This window comes from Pelodiscus sinensis, chromosome 5 (genome assembly GCF_049634645.1).
Source record: "Pelodiscus sinensis isolate JC-2024 chromosome 5, ASM4963464v1, whole genome shotgun sequence".
In the NCBI taxonomy this organism is placed as follows: Eukaryota; Metazoa; Chordata; order Testudines; family Trionychidae; genus Pelodiscus; species Pelodiscus sinensis.
Window position 1 is genome coordinate 130898521 of NC_134715.1, and position 13072 is coordinate 130911592.

The 13072-nt window shown below is 59.2% G+C and overlaps 1 protein-coding gene across 1 annotated transcript; it reads left to right on the plus strand.

Annotated features, from left to right (window-relative positions):
- The first annotated feature begins 978 nt into the window (after window positions 1-978).
- On the plus strand, window positions 979-3266 carry EGR4 (early growth response 4). The gene is made up of 2 exons (XM_075929174.1): window positions 979-1199; window positions 1440-3266. Exons 1-2 carry the CDS (start codon window positions 1049-1051, stop codon window positions 2738-2740), a joined length of 1452 nt encoding a protein of 483 aa, XP_075785289.1. The 5' UTR covers window positions 979-1048; the 3' UTR covers window positions 2741-3266.
- Window positions 3267-13072: the final 9806 nt, after the last annotated feature.

The following is a 13072-nucleotide window of genomic DNA, read 5'->3' on the forward strand; positions in this document are numbered from 1 at the left end:
AATGAGGGGGCCAAGCCCCCTCCCTCCTGCACTACTGCAGGACGCCAGGCAAAGCCCCCCCCCCTCCCAGGGGGTGGGGAAATCAGACCCCCAAACCGTTCCTGCACCCCAGATCTCTTCCAGCCCTGTGTCTATGATTCCGCAGGGCACATGGGGGGCAGGGAGAGCTGGGGGGGGGGGGGACACATCTGGTCTCACAGCTCCCTGCGTGGGAGGCCAGGCAACGCCAAAGCCTGCCAGGCATTGCATAAGGCTGCAGCGGGAAGGGCCCCGATCCGGAGCGGCGTGTTTGGCGAGTCCCGCGGGTGCGTGTGAACGGCGCGGTGGGAGGCGTGACTCCGGAGCGGTGTGTGTAAACACGCCACGGCCGCCCTGGGATTCTCCCGGCCCACTGATCCCCCAGCCTCCGACCCCTAGCGGAGCCAGGAGGCCCAGCCACCGTGCCCCGCCCGTGGGGATCACGCTGGGACCCACGGCCTCACCCAGGGAATCCCGGCTCCAGCTGCCCCAGCTGCGGGAGAATCGCCCTGGGCCGGGGGGGGAGGGGGGGCTGGCGCGCTGGGCTCTCGGCTCGCCCCTCTCCCTTGCCCGGGGTGGGGGCTGGGGGGCTGCATCCAGCCGCAGCGCCCGGGCCTGGCTGCTCTTATTGCCAGGCCGGGAAAGCAAAAGGGGGGGGGGAGAGAGATGGTCCGACGTCACCAGGAGAGATTTCCTTATTGGGGCTCCCTAGCCTACATCCTGAGTCCATATAAGGGCATTTACGTCACCGCCCGCCTCCCGGGGGACTCCAGAAAAGGAAGCGGCGCTGCGCGGCGGAAGGCCACGGGCAGCCCTCCCGCGGGTATAAAAGCCGCCGCAGCGCTGGGAGCCGCTGGAACCGCACAGGCTCGGCGCGGCAGCCGGGCACGGGCCGGGAAGCGAGCCACCCCCGGGCGCAGGGGCTGGAGCTGCGAGCCGGAGCCAGGCAGCGGGGCTGGCGAGCTGGGGACACCCCCCCCCCCCCGCCCCTTTGCGCCTCCTCCCTGCCCCGCCACCCCTGCGCCCGGCGATGTTGAACCTGATGGATTTCTCCTGCCAGGACTCGCTCTACGCCAAGTACCAGGAGGGCTGCGAGCTCAAGGCTGGCGAGCCCCCGGGCTCGGGCCCGCAGGAGCAGCAACTTGTGGAGGGGCCGCAGCCGGAGGCCGATTTCCTCGGAGGTAAGAGACCCCCGCTGAGCAGCGCTGGGGGGGCCGGTTTCCACGCGAGAGAGGCCCCGGGCCGTGAATCGAGCTGGCTGCAGGGCAGCGGGGCAGAGCTCCCGGAGGGTGGGATGGGGCTGGGGCAGAGCCTGGGGCTGTTATATAACCCCCGGGGGCGGGGGAGGGGAGGCGGTCTGCAGGCCTGGGCCCCTCTCGCTCCGTTCTTGACCGGTCCGCTGTGCCTCTCTCCATCCCCAGGTGAGCTCCTGAGGGCCGCCCTGGGCGCTGACACCGCCGATCGCTTCTTCCTGGGCAGCCCGCCCGCCCCGGCTCTCAGCTACACCGGCAGCTTCTTCATCCAGACGGCGCCGGAGCATCCCCTGGACCAGGAGTCGCTCTTCAGCCTGATGTCGGGCATCCTGGGCCTCTCGCCTTTCCCGGCCCCCGACGGGCCCCCGCGCCCCCCGGACTCGCTCTACTCGGCCCCCGAGGCGCTCCCGAGCCCCCTGGACCTGTACTCCGCCTGCCCGCCGGAGCTGAACGTCTCGGGGCAGCCGCCCCTGGCGGAGCAGGGCTACTCCGACTTCGCCCCGCTGGAGCCCGGCCCAGCCTCGCCCCTCGGCAGCGCCTCGCAGTGCCTCTACGAGGCCAAGCCGGAGCTCAAGCTCCCGCCCCTCTCCCCGGCGCTGGACAAGTTCAAAGCGCCCTGCTCCCAGTGGGAGTCCCTCGCCGCCCCGCCGGGCTACTTGCCCGCGGGCTACCAGCCCCACGAGCCCTTCCCGCCCCCGGAGAGTAGCCAGGCGCTGTTCCACCCGCTGGGCTCCAAGCTGGAGCACGCCTTGTCGGTCAGCTGCCAGGCCGAGCTCCGCAGCCTGGCCGAGGCCTCGGGCCCCTTCAGCGCCAGCCTGGGCTTCGCCTGCGAGCCCGAAAGTTTCCCGACTCTTGGCGGCGACTTCGGGGAGGCCAAGACCCAGCCCCTGCCGGCCGCCTTGATCCAGGAGTTCGAGCCCTCCGGGGCTGAGGTCCTGATGGGCCCCGGCGAGCTTTTGCCGCCGCCCCAAGCGGACTTCCTGGCCCGGCCCTCCCCGGCCCTCTCCGCCCTCCTGCCCGAGCCGAAGCGCCGGCCCCGGCGCAGCAAGTGCTCCTCCAAGTGCTTCTGCCCCAAGCCGCACGAGAAAGCCTTCACCTGCCCGGTGGAGAGCTGCATCCGGCGCTTCGCCCGCTCCGACGAGCTCAACCGGCACCTGCGCATCCACACCGGTCACAAGCCCTTCCAGTGCCGCATCTGCCTGCGCAACTTCAGCCGCAGCGACCACCTCACCACCCACGTGCGCACGCACACGGGCGAGAAGCCCTTCTCCTGCGACGTGTGCGGCCGCCGCTTCGCCCGCAGCGACGAGAAGAAGCGGCACGGGAAGGTGCACCTGAAGCAGAAGGCGCGGACGGAGGAGAAGCTCAAGGGCCTGGGGTTCTACGCGCTGGGGCTCTCCTTCTGGGACCCGCTGGAGCCCGGCGCCGAGCCCGGCCTCAGGGCGCTCTCGGGGGGCGCGCCTTGCTGAGGGTCTCCGCCTGGGGACCCCGCGGCTCGTGGGTGGCAGCGGCCAAGGGCTGGGCTGGCTTCCTCCGGCGATCGATCGCTGCCGCCAGGAGCTCCGGAGTGGACTGAGGCGAGCGATACGACGCGACACCGTTTCAGCACCGCGGGCGGTGGACAGCGCTCGCCAGCCGGGCAGCCGAGCGCTTGGGCCAGCTCCCGGCCTCACGCCGGCCTCCAGCAACCACGCCCGCGTGTGAACGCGCCGCTCTCCGCAAGCCGCTGGCCGAGCGCTTTCTGCGTGGCCTAGGGACTCGCGTGGAAAGCGGGAGCGGGCGGTGGCTTGAACGCACACGCGGGCTGTGAGCCACGTGGGGCACCTGCTGGTAATTGGAGACCCGGGTGGTGTGAGCAGCTCTGGTCTGTAACGTTTTGTACATAGCTGTGGCTTGGGCTGGGGGTAGGGCTGTTCCCCTGCCCCCCCCCCCCTGTAAATATGTTTCTCTTTGTAAAAATATTACAAAGCTGTGTTTATTTTTTCAATTAAAAAAAGTTTGTTCTACTCTAGAAATCCTTTCTGCAGCCTTTTTCTTTTGATCCCCAGTAATGTTAATACATAAGAACGGCTGTACCGGGTCAGACCAAAGGTCCATCTAGCCCAGGATCCTGTCTGCCGACAGTGGCCAGCACCAGGTGCCCCAGAGAGGGTGGACCGAAGACAATGATCAAGCGATTTGTCTCCTGCCATCCCTCTCCAGCCTCTGACAAACAGAGGCCAAGGACACCATTTTATCCCCTGGCTAATAGCCTTTTATGGACCTAACCTCCATGAAATTATCTAGCTTCTTTTTAAACTCTATTATAGTCCTAGCCTTCACAGCCTCCTCTGGCAAGGAGTTCCACAGGTTGACTACACGCTGTGTGAAGAACTTTCTTTTATTAGTTTTAAACCTGCTACCCTTTAACTTCATTTGGTGTCCTCTAGTTCTTTTGAGCCTTGGACCACCCCTGCCCTTACAAAGATCTTAGGACTGGAAGGGACCTCAAGAGGTCATCGAGTCCAGTCCCCTGCCCTCATGGCAGGGCCAAACATCATCTCTAGACCAGCCTGACAGGTGTCTAACCTGCTCTTAAATATCTCCAGGGATGGCTCAGTATTCTACAGGGTTGGGTACTGAATCCCCAAAGAGATGGGTTTTGCTAACTGTACACTCCTTGAAAATCCCTTACTATCTGCCTCCACTCCTGCCCCCACCCCCATGGTCTTGCCTTGATGGCTAAACAAGGTGTGGTTTTTACCTCTAAGTGACAAATGGGCCTGAGCCATCTGGCAGTAACACAGCTGAGAAAAGGCATTTGAGTTTTACTGTAGTAGCTAGACACGGTCAGTGCTGACTCCAGCTGGCTTGGCCGCAGGGCGCTTACCTTGCACATCCTGCTGGCTCTGGGTTTTCACCTCGCACCAACCACGTTGCTCATGTGGGTTAGTTCCTGAACGTTGTCCGTTTTGAGTGCTCCTTGGGGCAGGGACTGCCCACTCACTGTGCTGGGTTTGTACAGCACCTGGCGCGGTGGGTCGTCCAGGGGTTCTGGGCACTAGTGGAATACAGACCAGGATTTCTGTGTTATGGCTCATCCAAAGGCAGCACCCCTTGGCATTCAGCTGATGGTACGGAATCTCCACAGCATCATGGTGAAGCTACCCCTGGAATCACCAACACCACTGGCTTTCCTTGATGCTCATATAAGCTAGGCTGGCCTTATCTTAGGAGACCCAAGAAGCTCCCACTCAGGTATTATGGGTACCAGAGTGCTCAAGGTTTGGAGGCTGTGATTACATCTCTGATTGAAAGCCTGAGCCAGTTGCTCCTTCAGAAAGGTGGGGGGGGGGGGGCGAGAATACAGTGTCTCTTTATTTCCCTTCCAGTTTCTTTTCAGCAGATGCAGGGTGAATAGAAATGAGGTTTTTTTTCTCTCTCTTGCTCCTCAAATTTCACCTATCGCGCATCAAGCCCCCTAAACACATTCACACGCAGAGAATAGGAAAGGATGGAAAGACTAGGAAAGATTTTCCGGGCACACTTGGCTTTCCTTTGGAAGCTCCCAAGATGTTAGAAGGCTCCAGCAGGATCCAAGCAATGGGCCGTGCTTACATGCCCCGGAGACACTTGACAACAGAGACTAAGGAGGTTTCACATGCAGGCTTCCCCAGTGTGAGTGGGGTTCGCACCTGGCTCGCTCCTGCCTTCAGAGAACCCCTCTTGCACTTTGCTAGCATGGGGATGGGCTGTTGGCTTTGGACAGTCATTGCCTCATCAAAGAAACAGCATGGCCAATACAGGCCAGCAGGGGGACTCACGCCTTCCCAGAGGCCCAACAGAAGGGAGCCAAAAAGCGGCTGTATGTGGAGTCCACGAATAGATGTATTGCCACCCTCCCGGGAAAGGCACTCGGATGCCCTGCAGTCCAGTGGCAGCACCAATGCGTGGCTAGAGAAGGCCATTTACCAGGCCAGAGTTCCTGTCAGTTCTTCCCCATTCGTGGCTGTGTGGCTCTGAGGCATGTTAGCAACTGGCTGGCACAGACAAAAGCAGATCCAACATCAGGCTCAGTGCGTGGGGCAGAGCCCTGCTGGAGGGGTGGAATCTGAAAGGGTTAAAGCGATGGTCACCAACGGGTCCATCACGATCGACTGGTTGATTGCGGCACCCCTAGGGGTCAATCGTGGCTAGCTGGCTGGGTGGCTGCCCGTTTGCTCCAGCCCAGCTGGCCAGGACATTCAGCCCGCTGAGGCTGTGCCACGCTCCAGCTGTGCTGGATCAAAGAGGGGTAGCTGCTCGGCCTTCTGGCCATGTGGCTACTGGCTGGGTGGCTGCCGTTCTTTGATCCAGCCCAGCTGGACCATGGTGCAGCCTGAAAGCTGCAGCCCACGAAACTGCACCACTCTCTAGCTGCCCAGGTGGCTGCCCCTCTGTTTACTTGCCAGCTGGGGGAGAGGGGTGGGAAGAGGCACGCGGGCAGACACATGCATGTGTCCCTGCTCTTGTCTCCTGCTCGGGGAGAGGGCTGGGCGGTTGGCACATGTGGCGCACTGGGGACAGGGCTACGCCGCACTGTTCCCCTCCCACCCAGATCCTACATCCCTGTCCCTCCCCCTGGTAGCCCTCTCCTGCACACTGAGCCCCTCGTTTTTGTCCCCACCCCAGAGCCTAAGGGGGTCCACAACAGCCACTAACTCTGAGACCCCCCAAAAGTAAATCTGGCCTATGAGAAGCCCTGAACTTCTGTACCCCCTGTCCCTTCCCCTACCCTCTGGGGGCTGGCGTGCCAGAGGAGTGGGGTGTGTCAGTTGGGGCCACATCAGTAGGGTTGGAGGTTTGGGGAGGAGTTTTTTTGCTTCTCAGGTGTGTGGTCCCCAACTGATTTTTCTGTGGGTCAGTGGCCCCCGACCAAAACAAGGTTCCCCCCTCCATCAATAAAGAAAACGTGGAAGCCTTTTGTGTTGCACATGATATTTTACTTCATTTCGCATGAAGTTTGCTCAACTAACGTGAGAAAGTTAAAACGCTTCATCTGTTGAATAATTGAAATTAAGCCCTTCTCCCCAGCTGCAGCTCTAGCAAAATGGCTCGGGCGTAATTATGTAATTAAGGGTGAGTTTCCATTAGCAACGGGGAGTGCGCGGAAAGGTTTGGAGTGGGCAGGGCCTCAGGGAAGGGGCGGGGCCTCAGGGAAGGGATAGGGTAGATCCTGGCTTGCCCAGACATTTAAAAAGTGATCTTGGGTGTAAAAGGGTGGGAGACCCCTGGATTAAAGGAAATCCCAGAGGCACAGAGATGGGCAAGCTCCCCCAGCTGGTTGTTTGCCAGACTGCTGCGACTGGCCCTTAGCTTGCAGGGGCTGGGCACCATCGCGCTAGGCTCACGCTGGTGGGTGGCAACACTCTTGGTGGTGGGAATTGGGGGTGCCCAGGCCCTGAAACTGGTACAGTCTCCCCAAGCCACCAGCAGCTCTTGCACCTTCTCCAGTATCCTGCTGACAGGTAGGGCGGCCAACTTTCTAATTACACAAAACTGAACACTTTTGCTCCGCCCCCTGCCTGAAGCCCCGCCCCTTCTATGAAGCCCCACCCCCATCCACTCCCGTGGTCAATTGCCCTTCCCCACCCACTTTCACTAGGTTGGGGAAAGTGTGTGTGGGGGGGTGAGGGCTCCAGTTGGGGGTGCAGGCTCTGGGGTGGGGCTGGGGTGGAGGGTTCTGGGGTACCAAAGGGGTTTGGGATGCAGGAGCCAGCTCCAGGCTGGGGTACCAAACTGGGGCAGGAGATTTGGGGGCAGGGTGGCGCTTGGCTCCGGTCGGCGGTTGCCCTGGCTCCGTGCAGCTCCCAGAAGCGGCTGGCATGTCTGGTCCCTAGGCAGGCGCCCATAATTCGGGGAGGAGGTTGATAAATTGGAGAGGGTGCAGGGAAGAGCCACGAGACTAGTGAAAGGGTTAGACAACCTGGCTGTGAGGGTGAGGCGATTTAGCATCTCAAAGAGACGGTTCTGGGGAGATTTGATTAGAGGCTGCAAGCAGCTGCCTGGTTAACAAATATTTACCACTGGGCTCTTCCGCCCAGCGAGGAGGGTAGAACACGCTCCAGTGGCTAGAAGTCAAAGCTAGAGACACTGGAATTGGAAACAACTGCTACATTTCACAGTGAGGCACGAGCCGCTGGAACAATGGGTCCAGGGCACAGTATGTTCCCCATCCCTGTCAATGTTTCGGTGAAGACGGGATGGTTTCCCTAAATGCTCAGCCCTCAGAAGTGTTTTGGTGACGTTCTCCGGCCTGCGTTAGGCACATTGGCCCCTTGGAAAGTGCGACTCTGGGAGCTACTGCAAGTCCTTTTCAAACCCCATGGGTCCCCTTACGCGCACGTCACCCTGTTTGGGAATTTTCAGAGATTCCCAGGTCTGGAAGAATCATTTGGGATCCTCTGGTCTGATTGTCTAACACTGGCCAGAGACCTGCCCCCAAACTATTCCTAGAGCAATTAGAACATAAGAACGGCCATGCAGGGTCAGACCACAGGTCCACGTACAGCCCAGTGTCCTGTCCTCTGACAGTAGCCCATGCCAGGTGCCCCAGAGGGCGTGAACAGAACAGGGCATCATCAAGCGATCCCTCCCCATCGCCCATTCCCAGCTCTTGACAGAGGCTAGGGACACCACTCTGACCCACCCTGGCTAACAGCCTTTGATGGACCTGTCCTCCATGAATTTAGCTAGTTCTTTTTTGAACCCTGTTAAAGTCCCGGTCTTCACAACATCCTCTGGCAAGGAGTTCCACAGGTTGCCTGTGCGCTGCGTGAAGAAAAAAAATCCTTTTGTTCGCTTTAAATCTTCTGCCTATTCATTTCCTTTGGTGACCCCTCGTTCTTATGTTATGGGACCACGTAAATACCTTTTCCTTATTCACTTTCTCCACACCACTCATGTTTTTATAGCCCTCTATCCGATCTCTCCTTAGTCTCCTCTTTTCTAAGAGGAAAAGTCCCAGTCTTTTTAATCTCTCTTCACAGGGTAGCCGTTCCAAACCTCTCAGCATCTTGGTTACACTTTTCTGAACCTTTTCCGATGCCCAGACAGCTTTTTGGAGATGAGGTGACCTCATCTGCCTGCAGTGCTCAAGGTGTACCAGGGATTTATAGAGAGGCAATAACACATTTTCTGTCTGATTCTCTATCCCTTTTTCCTCCTACTCTTTCCACGTCCCCTTCTCTCTAGGGAAGACTAAAGACAGTAGCTTCTCCCAGCTCCAGTCCACTTCCTTAGCACAGCCGGTGTTCGGTCCAGAGCACAGTGGGTGAGGTTTATGGTTCTCGGCTGCCCAAGCGTGCACCAGCCACTGGTGGGTGCTGTATCCTGCAGAGAGGCTTTCCCTGAGAGAAGAGTTTTTCCAACTTTGTACGCTCAGGGTTCATCATACGCTGTCCAGAGCATCACACCAGATACCAGGCAGGCGGCCTTTGGAAATTACTGAGCCAGGGAGCCCCCCCAAGGAGCTGCCAGGTTCTACAAGACTCCGGAGTGCCCCTGAGGTCGCACTGCCCATGCCCAGGAATCGTGTCGCTGCTCCCTACCCAAATCTTCCAGCCTTGCCCCCACCTCCTGGACTCTCCTGTCCTGCATTCATCTGAAAAATCCTCTGGCTTTTCAAAGGGCAGGCAGCAGCTGCCTCCGTACCTGGGGCAAGGCAGTGGAGTTTGCACGGATGACCAGAGGGGTCAGGGTGGGCACTATGGGACACCTCTTGGAGGCCAGAGGGTTGAGTCATGGAAGGACAGATCAGTGCCGGGCACCTGGGCTCTGGGCACTGGGGTTTGGGGCTTCTGCCCCACTGCATGCCATGGCTCAGGACACTGGGTGTTAGCCCAGAGTAACAGGGACACATGGCTTCTGCCCCCTAGCACAGCGGGGGGCTCGGGTCTTCGCCGCAGACTCTCGGGGCTTTCTGCTTCAGGCCCCTGCTCCATGGGCCCCCCAAAATGGCTCGGGTTCCCCCTGGGTTTGGGGAGGAGGGGTTCAGCAGGCAGGCTGCCCGAGGGAGAGAGGACAACCCCAGCCCTCTGTCACCGCAGCAGCTGGGGCCAGGTGAGACGTGCCTGTCCATGGCAGCTGCAGCAGGCACATCCAGGGGAGGGGTTCATGGCCTGGAGGACAGACAGACGCACAGACAAACAGCCGCACCAAAAGACAAACTCTCCGAAATATATAGTAGAGAGCTGTTCCTTTCTCCAACCCTGTCCCCCCGCTGGTCCAGTGGGGTCATAGCTGTTCCAGTCCCCGTTTCTGGCCTCTTGCTGCCCCCCTGTGGCCATTCCACAGTATAACCGTCCCTCCTACCTGACCCCTCCCTTTCCATTTGATGAGAAAATCGAATTCCAGGCACAGTCGAATTCCTGACACTACCAATCCCTGGCCTTTCCTCAAATTAGGAGAGGAGGAAGCTGCCTAGCAAACTTGGAGGTCCTAGCTCTTACCGTTTAGTAGTTGACCAAACTGTGGTGTAGACAAGACCTTTGGCTCCAGAAGAGCTAGAGCAGGGTGGATGCTGGGAAGGGAGCTTGCGAGCCAGGAGTTCCCCCTGAATCCAAGCTTGGCCTTCCTTCCTCAACAGACCCAGAAGGGCGGACAGCAGTTCCCAGCCTGCCTCTGCTCCCGGTCCATGGTCACTAAGCCAGAGCGGTTGTGCGTCACCCAGAGAGAGATGCTGGAGGGACCTGGGGCGACAAACAGGAGAAAGCAGCGAGCCACAGGTGGAAAACAGGTAGGAGTGAGGTGTCTCCATGGCCAGAGGCCTCTGCAAAGGCCAGGAATGGGTGAGGGGAGAGAAGACCCCTGGGGGTCCATTAGGCCGGACATGCCCCACGCTGCGGAGAAAGGCAAAAACCAGCAAGTGCCCAGCCAATCCGAGCAGGGGGAAGATTCCTTCCCAGCCTGGACTCTGGCCATCAATTTGACCCTGAGCATCGGAGCTGGGTTCTCCACCCCGGCATCTAGAAAGGATGCTCTGTAACCCCACAGACCCAGCTCTCTGGTGCCCCTTCTCCAGCCGGGGCCAGTCCCTGATGCTTTAGGGAGGCAACAAAACCCTCCAAAAGCCACGTGACCGCTTGTGCGCCGGGGAAGACCTTCCTTCCTGAGGTCACAGGCGATCAGCTGATGCCTGACGCACGGTTGAGACAAGGGGCCGTGAGTCAGAGGAGTCGGCTTCGATACCTGGTCCCGCCCTTGGCTTGCCGGGTGGGTCAGGCCCAGTGTTGGATTGTCCCTCTGGGGCGACACTGACTTGGCCCGGGAAAGGGCTTTGTGATCCCCCGCAGGATGTGCTGAGGGTGAGGGTTGTTGTAGGATTCCAGCTGCTCGCCGGCCCCTCGTGCACCCTGCTCATTTGCCTTTTACATTTTTAGAGCCGTAGTTCCCATAACAACCGAACGCGGCTCATTGTGTGCCACACACACGCTCGCATACCCGGCACAAAAATAACTCCAGGAGGCGATGGAAAGCAGGGACGGTCTGCCCACGTGGTCCTGGCTTAAATCCTCAGCGTCAAACCTGCTCAGAGAGCCTGCCGCGCGAGAATCCCCAAGCGGGAGCTGGGAGCAAACCCATTGCACAAACCATGGTGGCAAAGTTAAGGGACTTGCCCAAGGTCTCAGCGGCAGTGGCAGAGCTAGAGAGAGAACCCAGCTATGCGGACTCAGTGTCTGATCACCATGGGCAGTGGGTGAAGCTAGGGCAAGAGGAGGCAAGCTCCCCAGCTCCACCCCTTTTGCCCAAGCCCCGCCTCCAAGGGAGCCAAGCTGCCCTCCCCCCCAGCACCATGGGAAGGTAAGAGGGTTCATGATCCCAGCCTCCCCCCTCCCGAAGCAAAGGGAGGGCCAGCACTCGGGGCAGCAACTCTCCACCCCCGGTAGCCTACAGTAGACATTCTAGCGGACGGAGAATGGGCGGGGCCAGGCTGGTGGTCTGGGAAGGCGGTGCCTCCCCCTGCCTAGCACACGCTGCCCTGCTAACCACCACATCACACCGTCTGCCCCGACTGTCCACCGTTGCTCTAAGATGGGGCGTTCCCTGCGTGTCCGCTACCACGTTTCTCGGGAGTCCCCCAGAAGGATCCGGTTCCAGCCACGGTCTAGACAGGGCCTGAGTCTGAGCCAGCCTGGGCTGTCTTGTAACCCTAGAAAGAGCCAACACTGAAGAGCTGACCCATCAGCCCAGTTGTGCCCACAGGCAGGGAGAGTCCATGGAGCGAGCCAGCAGCCTCTAGCCCTGCCATGCCCACCAAAGCTCCCTGAACGGGAATGTGCCTCGCCGGGCTCTTTTGATTCTTCCACTGGCAGGCCCCAAGATGCCCAGCCTGCTCTCGCTCCACGGTGGGCAACAGGGAGTAAGCTACAGAGAGGCAGCTGGTCACATTGAAAGCGACATGGGGCACTTCAATGGAACATCCTCCCTTGCACTCAGCCAGACCTGGGACCATCCGGCCCAGAGGACAACAGGTCCATCCTAGACCCTAGGACCCTAGGAAATGTTATTGGCCCCTTCCCAGAGCCCACCAAGTAGGGGGTCAGCCAATGAATTTGTCAGCAGACTGTAAACCAACCAAAGGAAGTGTTTCTTCACAAGATGCACAGTCAACCTGTGGAACTCCTTGCCAGAGGATGCTCCTACAATCCTAGAATCCTAGAGCTGGAAGAGACCTTAGGAGGTCATCGAGTCCAACCCCCTGCCCAAAGCAGGACCAACCCCAACAGCCAAAAGTGTAATGGAGCTAAAAATATGAATTAGAAAAGTTCCTGGAGGATGGGTCCATCAGTGGCTATTCACCAAGAGGGTGAGGGATGTAACCCCATGCACCAGGTGTCCCTACACCTCTGACTGCTAGGCAAGCCAGCCCCAGCAGCATTCTTCATACTTCCCCAGGATACCTGCCCCCCACTCCTTGCCTTCCCCATTCATCCAACATGCCAGCAGAGCCGTTCTTCCCCTGTGCAGCCACGCCTGCCCAGCACGTCAGCTTGTCTGCGCTGCAGGCGGGCGGCCGAGGCTGATGGTGAAGGGAGCGTGTCGAATCCATCTCTAAGCTGCTGCGGCTCCATCACGTCCGATTCCAGGCCCCCATCCTGGGGCTCTCTCAGTGGCAATAGAGCTGACAGCTCCGGCTCCTACAGGGAGCGAGACCAGAGCAGCCAGGAGGGGAGCTCATGGGTAGGAAGGGCGTTGGGCTTTAGGGGAAAGGTAGCTTGGTGCTATAAATGTCACTGCGCCATGATGCCAGGCCACCAGGGCATGTCACGGTGCAAAGTGTCCAGTTCTGGACAGCACATTTCAGGAAAGATGTGGTGAAATTGGAGAGGGTCCAGAGAAGAGCAACAAGAATGATGAAAGGTCTAGAGAACATGAGCTGTGAGGGAAGGCAGAAGGAATTGGGCTTGTTTGCTTTAGAAAAGAGAAGACTGAGGGGGGACACGAGAGCAGTTTTCAGGTATCGAAAAGGCTGTCACAGGGAGGAGGGAGAAAAATTGTTCTCCTTGGCCTCTGAGGATAGAACAAGAAGCAATGGGCTTAAACTGCAGCAAGGGAGGTTTAGGTTGGACATCAGGAAAAAGTTCCTACCTGTCAGGGTGGTTAAACACTGGAATAAATTGCCTAGGGAGGTTGTGGAATCCCCATCTCTGGAGATATTTAAGAGCAGGTCAGACAGACACCTGTCACAGATGGTCTAGATGATGCTTGGTCCTGCCGTGAGGGCAGGGGACTGGACTCGATGACCCTCGAGGTCCCTGGCAGCTCTAGTGTGCTAGGGTTCT